General features: G+C 37.0%; 1 protein-coding gene across 1 annotated transcript in view; it reads right to left on the reverse strand.

Annotated features, from left to right (window-relative positions):
* Nucleotides 1–12,206, reverse strand: part of LOC114031685 (laminin subunit alpha-1-like) — a 195,071-nt gene that overhangs the window by 31,232 nt on the left and 151,633 nt on the right. Inside the window, exons 49-51 of the mRNA XM_027846837.1 lie at nucleotides 3,880–4,030; nucleotides 1,671–1,815; nucleotides 733–874 (exon numbers count right to left, since the gene is read on the reverse strand). Of these exons, the coding sequence (XP_027702638.1) occupies nucleotides 733–874; nucleotides 1,671–1,815; nucleotides 3,880–4,030 (438 nt within the window). The remainder of the gene's footprint in view (nucleotides 1–732; nucleotides 875–1,670; nucleotides 1,816–3,879; nucleotides 4,031–12,206) is intronic.

Raw genomic sequence — 12,206 nt, forward strand, 5'->3', positions numbered from 1 at the left:
TACTATGTGAGATCCTGGGGGGAAAGGCAATTAGCTGCATCAGAGGTTGGGGGAAGAAGAAAGATTAGGTAATGCTTCATGGCAGAATGGCACTTGAGTTGGCCAGATAAAGAGATGTTACAGTATTCCATACATAAGGAATAGAATGAGAAAAATTCTAGAAGTGAGGGAGCTTAGAGCTTGCTCAGGAGACAGAAATCAGCCCAGTTTGACTATCCTTTCCTATAGGGTAAATGGCAGGAGTGTAGTGCTAAATCAATCTTTACTTGGGGCTACCAAAGGATTGAGAGTAGAGAAATGACATAACCAGAACTTTATGTACAGAAGATAGGATAGTAGTAGAATGTAGGATGTATTGAAAAGGAAAAACAGGGACTGTGGGAAGACTCGTGAGGGGTCTAGTGCAATCAAGCCTGGGAATGACAAGGGCTGGGAGGGGAAGAGAAGGAAAAAGTAACAGATGTGAGAGATGCTGGGAATGTATAATTGACTATATTTGGCAACTCATTGTTAATGAAAAATGAGGGAACAGGAAGAGTCAAAGTTAATAATAAGGTGATGAATATGGGAGAGACTGGGAGAATTTTGGTACTACTCAGAAAATTATGAATTCTAATTATGATAAACACTATTTATTTTAACCATCAATTTCTCCACTACACAGCAAACTGGTTTTCTAGCTAAAATCAGGTAATCAATAGCAGAAAAAAAATCTTTTTTCTAACATGTTACCTTGCAACTCTCGATCTGGGCAATCCACCAACATAAATTGGATCCTTATTCAAGCGATTTAGGTCAGACGACCCTCCTGGAGATTCTCCTTGCTTTGTTTCTTTAGAAGTGGTATTATATGCATCAAAAACTGCTAAGAGTCCTAAAAGGAGACACAGAGGTGGACAGGTAAGAAAATCAGGATAGCATTTTAAACCAATATTTTTATTGTTAAATTCTGTCTTTATTCTTAGTCTAAGCAGAGAACTGTCAAGTCTCAAAGTATAAAATCTTTTTTTAAAAAATCCTTTGACACGGACTTTGATAAGATTATGAGTTTATAAACCTACCTCACATTGCAGTACAAAATTTAATATTTGAATATCTCTATTTTTGTCTAAAAAAGAAAGTTAGATATAATGTATACATTTAATATTCAATAAATTCAGAATCATAGAAAATAGGATCACAGAGTTAGAGCTGGAAGAAATTTTAGAGGTCCTCTCATCCTCATTTTCTAGATGAGATCCAGGAAGATTTGCCCAAGTATTAAGTAGCAGACTCAGGATTTGAACTCAGGTCCTTTGGTCCAAATCCAGTACTTTTTCCACTGCCCCATGCTATTTCTTCACTCATGCCCCTAATAAATGTAATTGATTGCTGATTTCCCTTAAATTTGGAAATTAACTATGGAAAATATATATGGAAAATATACTAAAATATACTATATACTAAAATACATACATAGAAAATATACTATTTTCTACGAACAAAGCACAGCATTCCATTTTATTAAACACCATTTTAATGTCACCATAATTTATAAGAATACTACAGAAATGATTTTCATTACCATACTGTTCAGAAACACTCAAAATAAAATAAAAGAGTTATATTTCAGGAAATACAGTCTTTCATTACAAGTACATTCATTCCAGTCCATGCATAATATTTTTTACCTTGCTTTTTGTTACGTTGGAATGCAATCTTGAACCAGGTTCCATTATTATAACGTCTGTCTGTAATAAGAGCAAGAGGCCCTGAACCCAGGTCAACAGTGAGTTTAACTTTACCCTCCACCAGTTCAATAGAGAGGAAATCTCTCTGTTGAAAAAAGAACAACAACAAAGGTAGTTATCTGCTGGTATGTTTTCATGATGAGACTTTTCACTTACAGCAATATAGTTTCAAAGGAAAAATCTGAAAAAACTAGACACAGTCAAATAACCAACCACCATGTTACTTGTTGAATTGACAGCATTCACCAGAGAGTGCCCATCTAGAATCTTACAAAAATCCAATAGGAACGACTGAAAGCTATGACACTATGGAAGGATTTCACTGCTCTTACTGGATTACACAGAATACTCTCATAGCGAAGTGTGAAGTTAGTGTTCACTCGACACTTGAGAGATAAGTATTTTTAGCACAGAAAATTCCCATAAAGTCATAGAATCTCAGACTTGTTAAAGCCTTCAGAAGATCATCTGGTGAAAATCGCATCAAAGAGATGCCCCAAAATTGGCCTTGCAGAATCCTCTTGAAAACCTTCATTTATGAGGAACTCATTACTTTCCAGGGAAATCCATTCCTCTTTTAGATAGCTTTAATTATTACAAAGTTTTTCCTTACCATAGGCTGACGTCTATTTTTTAGTGTGCTATAACTAGGGCTGTTAGTTTTGCCCTCTAGAGCAAAATAAAAGAAATCAAATCCCTCTCCAGTATGCCAGTCTTTCAAATGCTTAAACACCTAGCAAGTTCCCTCTCTAAGTTAAAAAATTCCAAGCTCCTGCATGGCATGGCTTCAAGCCCCCTTACCTTCCTGTTCACCTTGCTTCACCCCCAACTCCAATGAGACATATTCTAGTTTATTTTTTATTTTTTTATTTTTATTTTTTCCTTTTTGGTGAGGCAATTGGGGTTAAGTGACTTGCCAGAGTCACACAACTAGTAAGTGCCAAGTGTCTGAGGCCAGATTTGAACTCAGGTCCTCCTGATTCCAAAGCTGGAGCTCTATCCACTGTGCCACCTAGCTGCCTCCATATTCCAGTTTTTAAATATTCTTCCTAAAATGTGCCTAAGCCTGAACATAATACTACAGAGTGGTGGGATTATCACAGGAGACAAGAGGATCATCACTTCCCTTAATCTAGACTCTTTTTTTTTTTTTTTTGGGCTCAGGGTTTGGGGAGAAGCAGGGCTGGGATGGATCCAGACCTAGGATTTCATAAATAGAGAAGAATTCCCTTGTAGAACTTCCCTCCATCAATGCAGATCACCTTTAACTTATAGTCTTATAACAGTGTTGGAACAAGTTTTTCAAAGAACATTAATAGGCTGGGAGTTTGACTAGGGCTGTCGCAAAGTTTTGGATATTATGCTATTGGAGATAGCAGATCACATAGAAATGATTTTATTTAATATAAATTCTACACACCCAGCATAGTATGATAAGTATAGTATTTCCAAAACAAATACTACTTGCCTATTACATGTATTCCCAACATTCAAACACATCTGACCTTGAACTCACAAAAAACTCAACAAAACAACCTGCCTGCTCTTATTGAAGACAAACTATGTATATTGCCAGACTATACAGGCTTATAATTCTTTTTAAGGTTCCCAAATCTCCCACAGTGTTGTCAAATGTTGAGTCTATTGTGCTGCCTCATAGGAAAAAAACATAATATTATGAGTTTAAAAAGTCTGAGAACCACTCTTCTACAGAACTTCCTGAGATACTGACAAGTTAGGTGGTATCCTTAAGTATGGAACCTAGTCAGTAGAATCAGTACTAGGACTTGACCCCAGCTTTCCCTGACTATAAATAAAGCTAGCCTTCTATCCAGAAAACCATACTGTGTCTTCACGTCTGTCAGCCCTCCTTCTGTTAATGCAGCTGTAGATTACACTAGCCTTTTTGGCTATTCACTTATATTGAGCTTGTAAACTCTTTTGATGAGATGAGATGGGTTAGATGAGAAACTGGAATGTCAAATTCTAATGGCAAGAAATTCACAAAAAGCCATTCTAAGCAAACATTCATTAAAAAATTTCCAACAACTGGATGTAAAATACACAAAGAAACAGGAAGCCATTAAAATCCCAGGCATTTATATAATAATCTAAAAACACACAAATCACTATATAAAAAGTTTCTTACTGTGCCATTAGAAGCAAGGTAGAGGAGAAGCCCATTTGGTGAAAAGGTACTGAAAAGCATTATTATCTGAGTCACAGTAGACCGGAGTGTCTTTTCCACAATTGAATATCCACTACCATCAAAATAAAACGAGGAATCTTCATTCTGTGAACTAAAAAATAAAAGCAGTGATAAAATACAATCTGTTCCTGGATAGGTAGCATGTATGGATTTGTTATATTTAAAAAAATTTTAAAAATCATTAATTCAATTTCTATTTTTCCTATACATATTTTGGTATGGCAATTGTGTTCATCATTTGATAATGAATCCAAATATTAGGAATTTGATGTTTGACATGAATGGGAGAATCAAGCCAAACGTCCATTTCACTTACATTGTTTCAGATTTGAGAAAACTTGGAAATGAGAAGGAAGTTGATCTACGCAGGCTTCAACTAAAAGGAAAATTCTCAAATAGATAAATAACTACTGTGATTCTTTCTACCTAAAGACTGGAACACTGTCATACATGTCTTTGTATTATCCTTTTGTATTGTCATTTATCGCCCTCTGCTGGTTCTAAGTAATCCAACATCTAAGCACTGGTTCAAACACAAACTTGTTTTTAAGTATCACAGAAATTATTCAAAAGTGATAGATTGTTGCGTTGTGTTAAGGTCATATATTTCAAGGAATTTCAAAAGTTTGGGAACTCTCTCCATCAATGAAAATTGCAAGAAACCTGTCTATACATTGTTAGTTAAATCTCCGAGATTTGCCTGGGGCTCAGTCACATATGATCACAAGTGTTCTTGTCTTCATATCTGGCATCCTATCAACTATACTAGTAACCTTATACAGCCCTATTTTAAGGCAATTTCTTAGACTCACAATAGAATATCAATGAACATTTCAACCAATTTGATCTTCAACAAAAAGAAGTGGGGGGGAAGGCAGGAAGATGGAATGCATATTTCATTCTAATTGTTAGACAAATAAACAAGTCTCCATGTAAGTAAAAAAAAAAAAGTTGTTTGGAACATACTTTTAAATTGTTTGCTGAAATTCTTTGAACTTGAGAATTCATTCATGTCATATATTTCATGTGGAACCAATTTTTTAAAATTTAAAATTAAAAAAAATTTTCAAGTATTTATGTTAAACAAAACTCACATTTAAAACGGAAACATCAGGGCATAACGAAAAGCAGGTGGGATCGGTACTGTGGAAGGTCTGAGTTCAAATGCTAATTCAAACACTTACTGTGTGCTCCTTCCTCTGCTCTAACTACTGACTTCCTAAGCTTCCTTTTAAGTCCCAATTAAAATCCCACCTTCAACAAGAAATCTTCCCTAAGTGTCAATTTCAATGCTTTCCCTCTTTTAATTATTTCCTGTTTATCCCATATTTAGCTTGTTCTGTATATATATTTTGTTTGCATGTTGTCTCTCCCCGTTAGATCACAAGCTCTTTGAGGTCAGAGACTGTCTTTTGCTTCTTTTTGTGCTCCTAGTGCTTAGAACAGTGCCTAGCACGTAGTATGTGCTTAATAAATGTTTACTGATTAATTGATCCTAAGCAACTTCTATGTTTCGTTTCCTCATTTGTAAAATGAGGGTTCTGGACTCAGTGGTCCCAGCTAACTATTGAGCTATAATCCTGTGAAATATTGCCAGATCATATACTTTTCTGATTGTTTTTTAAAGGTTTGTGGAAGCCTCAAGAAGAGGTGGGAATCCGTGGGAATTCAGACATATATCTGTAGGGATACGTATAGGTATGTGAAGGAATTAAGTGTGTGTGCATCATGCCTGTGTCTAAGGTCTCCCCAAGGTCGTCATGGAGCCAGCTTCTATTTGCTCAGGGTAATCACATCATATCTAGAGCACCAAGCCTCACATTCTGGTTTTCCCTTGTGTCCTACTCTACGCTATGCCCAGAACTTGTTATTTCAGCCCAAGACCAACATCCTCTCCCAATTCCCAGAGCCCTAGCTCATTCCCTAAGATGGTTCTAATGCTGACTTTTAGTCATCTATCTCCTTTCATTGGATTTCAGCTAAAACACATGTGAGCTGGGTACCAATCTGTAGGCTTCCGTGCCAGTGCCTTGGGAATGAAGTACTCCATCAGTAAGTTACATACAGATAGGTCCTGGACCCTGGTAGTAAATACGCTTAATTTTGTTGGAAAGAAATAGCTCTGGTTCTATCAATTAGTTAATGTCATCACCCTTGTTTGGTCCTTTATTCCTCTATTACTTCAGTTCAGGAGAGAATGAGCTTTTCTGGCTGCCAAAGCCTTCCTTCTCCATCTTCATAAGAGATACTCAGGGACACTTTAAGAGATTGCCTAGAACATATGCTTAATAATCTCAGTGAAGGCTAAAGTTTTCCTGTATTCATTTAACTTCTATAAACTTTGTTCATGAGAGAGTGGCTTGTGTCTTTGCCTACATAAACTTGCAGCATGATGTATGGTTGGTGCACTTGTGTATTGTTTTCTCTCAGATATTGTTGCCCTTAACATGCTCAGTACTATATATTTAGGAACACCTCCACTCCAAATATTCATACGGACCATTTGTGCCCAATCTGAGGCAGAGCATTTCAAGCTCAGTCTGATCAACCACAGTCAGACACATTACACCTTGACCCCAACACAGTGATGTCATTTCGGTCCTCTGAGAATGAAGGGCAAGAACCAACCAACTATATCTCTCAACATGTTAAAACTACCTTTGTAAAAACAAAAAAAATTATCTTACCTCAGGGTTTTTTTAATTTATTTTTTTTTTAAATCTTAGGCCCCTTTAGCAACCTGTTGAAGTCTATGTATGCCTTTCTCTGATTAAAAAAAATCATGATGGAAGTGCTAAATTTTGATTTGAGGTTAATGAAAATAAATGAGTGATTTTTTCTTATCCAAGTATATGGACACTTTGAAATCTGTTCACAAACCCCAGGTTAAGATCCGTGGCCTTAAATAGACTAAAATACTATTCAAATTTAAATAATTCAAATTGAATAATTTAAAATCAGAACTATTTCTTAAGTGCTTACTGTTCACAGAGTAGTTACAATGCTAAGTACTAGAGGAGATACAATGTGAGAGGACACTGTTCACAAAAATAGATAATCATACTTCGCTAATGCTTTGCTTTATCAGTGTGACTGGATACTAATTTTTCTGACAGCAACTCTTCCGTGATCTAGCAGGAGGTCTTTGCGGGTTTTGGTTTTTCGTTCATTTCAGTTGCATCTGACTCGTTATGACTCCATTTGGGATTTTCTTGGCAAAGATACTGGAGTGGTTTGCCATTTCTTTCTCATTTTACAGATAGGGAAATGGAGGCAAACAGAGTTAAGTGACTTGCCCAGGGTCACCCAGCTAATAAGTGTCTGAGGCCAGATTTGAATTCAGGACGATGAATCTTCCTGACTCCAGGCCCAGCACTCTATGCAGTATGGTGCCACATAGGTACCCTTCATGGGTAGCTGTGGTCAAAAAATTCATTACCTTGTACTCACTTTGCTGCAGAGCTTTTCCAAGCTTGAGAAGGCCAGTCTATGGACATCAAACATGTAGTCTGTCACAAGGTTCATAAAGTCTTATCTGCACACTTCACTAAATCTGCAATCTCTTGATCTACTGGTCCTATATACTGTTCCCAATATTCCATCTCCCACCCTTCCTGTCTTTGTAGAGGCTACACACCATGCCTGGAATAGATTCTCCATTTCTTAGCATCTCTTCCCTGAAGACAGAATACAAATATCTCTCTGCCACAAGAGCTTTTTACCTCTTGAAACGGCATTATATTATGCTTTATAAAACTTTGCATTTTTCTATCTGTATACATACTATCTCTCTCCTCAATAGAATGTAAGCTCCTTGAGGGCAGGGACTATTTTCTGGGTTTTGTCTTTGTATCCTCAGTGCCACACACATAGAATCTTGTAGATAAAAGGTACCTAATAAATGTTTGTTGAATTGAACTAAGTGTTCATTTACTCAAACAAGGGAGGAAATTAGAGAAATGTTTTGCCCTGACCTTCAAAACCTTGAAACAACAAAACCATAATAGGAGCCAAATGAGAGATCAATATGTTGATGAATTGCACAAGATGTAAAGAACATGATTGTATTTATTGCAGTTTATAAGAAAAAACAAGCAAAACCAAGTATTGATCCAAGTCAATACCAAATCATCTGGGGACCAGAAAAAAAAAGATTTGATGTAACAGGAGGTGAATCACCTCATTACACTGAATACCTTGATCCTAACCTGTTGCCCAATAAGCAACCTAAACCAATTAGAAATATCAGATTTAGATGAAAAGGACTCAATGAATTTAACAGTATGAACAGAAATGGGCTTTAAATCTCCACAATATTAGAGTAACACAATATTAAAATAACTGAAATGAGCAGTCAGAAAGGTCTAATAATAGCTCCATGTATGAAAAGCTTTCTGCAAGCTTAATCCAGGTGTATCTGACCTGCTTAATAACAGGAACACAAAATCCTGGAAGGAAATTTTTAAGGTAATCTAGTACAATTCCCTCATTTTACAGATGAAGGAACTGAGGTCAAGGGACTTGCTTACTGTCACATGGGTAGTAAGTGCCAAAGGTAGAATTGGAACCCAGATCCTCTGGCCCCAGACACTTTTCATTGTACCATGCTGTCTCATGAGGCCAAGGATGCTGGGATCTGATAAAGAGTATAGGATTCCTAACTTTGAAAAAAGGAGCTGGTAATAAAATGAAAATATCTTTCACATTCCCCAAATTCAAGTGATAGTTAATTTCAATAAACTTACTAGAAATTAAGAGATCAAGACAGAAAAAAACATGGACTATCCTAGCAAAGAAAGTCATTCTAAATGTTTTCTAACTTCAGAAATATCCTAGAAGCAGATAATCATACGGCTTGTTTCAGTCAGAAATTATAATCAAATCTGGCCCCATTAGACTATCTGATCATCATTACCAATTAACAAATTTTAGGTTATTATGCTAATCTTTTAAAAATTATATTAACTCTCTAGTCATATCATTGCTCAGAAATTTTCTCCCTACTGTTTACTAACTAGAATTCAAACCTAGCATGCTGGTTCCTTCAAAATATGATGTCACCCTTGCCTTCCCAGTGAGCATTGATGGAGATGGCAGAGTGCAAAGGTCCTAGGGACATAGAATAGTCATCTCAGGTTGTATCATCCCTTCCACTCACTGAACATCTCGTCAAAGAGAACTATTCTTTCTCCCAAACATATTTTATACTTTCCCACTTCCATGCTTTTGCTTACATTGTTCTCCATGCCTTTTCTCCCTTCCCCTATTAAAATTACCATCCATCTTTTAAAGCCCAATGCCACCTCCTTCATGAACCTTTCCACAAATGCCCCTATCAGTACAATTTCCCCATTTGGACCTCCCCGAGAACTTAATGTTATATCTTTCTGCTGCTTTTATCACATAGCACTGAGTACTGGAGAAGGAAACGGCAAGCCATTTTAATGGTTTTGACAAGAAAACTCCAAATCTGTAACTTCACTGAAAGCAAAGATTATGACAATTCAACAAAATTCAATTCTACAAGCACTTATGAAGCTCCTCAAAATGGCACCATCTCTGCCATCAAGGGGCTTATCATTTAACAAGGAAGAGCTGATACACACACAAATAGTATGATAAAAGGTGGCATGAATTGAGGGTGAAGAAATGCAGACAACATATTCTAGAGAAATAGGAGGTAGTCGGCCACTTTCATTTTGGGAACCACCTGCATGAAGGTAATAACTAGGATCAGGGGAGTGAATTATACTTGCAAGAGTGAGAAGGTAGAAGGGGAGCAGAAGAAAAGTGAGGAAAGAGCCTGACAGGAGATAGGAGAAGAATGATAAATCAGCCAATAAGACTGAGGAGGAGCCCTTAGATAGGTGGGAGGAGAAACAGGAAAGAGGGATGTTACAGAAGGGGAGAAAGTATACAGAAGGATTAAATGGTCAGTGTCACACAGCAGACAATTCAAGAAGGATGAAGATTGAGAAAAGAATATTGGATTTTACCATCAAGAGGCTGTTAAAAGACCTTGGAGAATGGTGAGGACAAGGTACACAGAGCTGATGACGATGAGGGAGGAAGTACAGGTGGTGCATGAAGACTCTTTCTAAAGAGCTGAAGGGACAGAATGATAATGTTAAGATGCCCGGTGTGTTTCAGGTCACACTCTCTCTCTCACAAGGTGCAATGATCTCAATTGCTCAGGATTCAGACTCCTTCTTCTCACAATCTGTTCTTATGCCTTTTCATAATGGGAAGGACTAGCAACCAGGCTGCAAGTCCTATGACCCCATTACACATATGTGCACACACTAACTTGTGCACATGTATATACACATGTATACATACATATCACACTGACTGTACAGAAGTTTACTTGGCCTCCACATTCACTCACTTTTCACTCTAGTCTCATGTCACACCCTGGTGCTAAGCATCACAGCCACATATCTCTCTCAGAACAAAATATACACCCAAAACGTACACTCAGCAGATCCACTACCTCAGTCATCGCCTTTCCAGTCATACTGTTATAGTCACAGCACCCAGGATGGGATCCATCCATCCTAAATGCCACATCCACCAGCCCTTTGCTTTCTTTCAGAAAACATCTAAACATCTCTGTGGAATACAGTAATTAGCCCTCCTTTGCAACCACCCCCACCACAGCAAGAGATGGGGAGAAAATACTCTTGTGAAATGAGCACCTGGGTCTGGTTTATTGTCTCAGCCCTGTAGCATCCTGATCTTTTGATAAAACAAAACAAAACAAAACAAAACAACTCGAGGATCGCCATAATCAAGCGCAAGGTTGGTTTAGTTTATTTTTTGTTTTAGAATTGGGAGGCAGAGTTTGTAGGCATGGGGAAGGAAACAATAGATAGAGAGAGATGGCAGATGAGAGCGTAAGCTTGGGAGGGTTTTCTATCTTCCTCAAGCAGGGTTCTCAAGCAGGTAACTCTAGAGCAGAAGGGGAAAAAGGAAATGGTGAGGGCAAAGCAGGTTTCATAGAACTATAATATTTAGAGAGTTGGAAGGGACCTTAGAGCTCATCGAGCCCAATCTTCTCATTTTACAAATGAAAAAACCAAGGCCCAGAGGAGATAAGTTATTTGCCCAAGATCACCCAACTATTAAATAACAGAGTTGGCATCTGAAAGAAGGTCCTCTGCCTCTGAATCTGGTTGTCTTTCCACTATACTCTAGTGTTGCATCAAGCAGGTTTAGAAAGACAGGGGTAATGAAGGAAAAAGAGAGCAGAAGGTTAAGGGTGGAGAATAATGCCTTGTTGAAATGGCTAATAACAGGGTCAAGACTAAGAGAGGGAAATGAAGCTAGAACATGAGTGAGTGATTAAGAGATCAAGAAGGGTTTAATTCTGTATCTCCTTCAGGGCCTGGTTTAGACCTCTGGGCATGACAGGTTCTTAGCTAATGTTAGTTGAATTTAATTAAGAAATAATACTGATACTTTCAATCTCATGGCAGGAAAAATTTATATTATATACAAGTACATAAACACAAAACCATTTGGCATTCCAACTTTTAAACAGTAATATAATGGGAAAGAGTGACCACATAAAAAGCCTGGATTAAATAAACTCTAAACTCTAAATCACATAATACAAACGCAACCATGATAGTGACTTAAAAAGTAAATGACATCCATAAAAATGACAAAAAGAGGGAGTTTCAAGATGCAATATTGGTTGCTCAATGACTTGTCTTTTTTCTAGTTGATTATTATGTATCTGAACCAGAGCACATATTCAGGCTGAGTTCCATTAGGTTTTATAGAAATGGAACCCATTAAATGGGTGAAATTCTATCATAGGCCCATATTTCTTTAATGGTTGAAGGCACTCTGCCATGGTGGCAAATTCTAGAAAATGTACCCTGTATGGTTAAAGGGAATAAGATTGCTTTTGATGGAGAAGAGAAGTACAAGAGAAGGTTAACTCAGTAAATAGTGTGATTATATAAGGTGCCCTGAGGACACTGGACAGTTATTCTCTACTTCCAGTAGATCAAAAGGAAGAAACTGATCTTTGGTTATAGCAAAATTGAATTTCGTTAGATATTAGGAAGATCTTATACATAAATAGAGCTGAATGAAAAAAATTAGTGTAATTAGCTAAAATATTTATTATCTATTTAGTCTAATCTAATCAATTTTACTACTTTAAAATCTGCCCAAAGATAGATTTTAGAATACCATATAGACTTCTTTCTTTCTTTCTTTCTTTCTTTCTTTCTTTCTTTCTTTCTTTCTTTCTT

The sequence above is a fragment of the Vombatus ursinus genome, unplaced genomic scaffold (assembly GCF_900497805.2).
Source record: "Vombatus ursinus unplaced genomic scaffold, bare-nosed wombat genome assembly UNPS02015255.1, whole genome shotgun sequence".
Lineage (NCBI taxonomy): Eukaryota > Metazoa > Chordata > Mammalia > Diprotodontia > Vombatidae > Vombatus > Vombatus ursinus.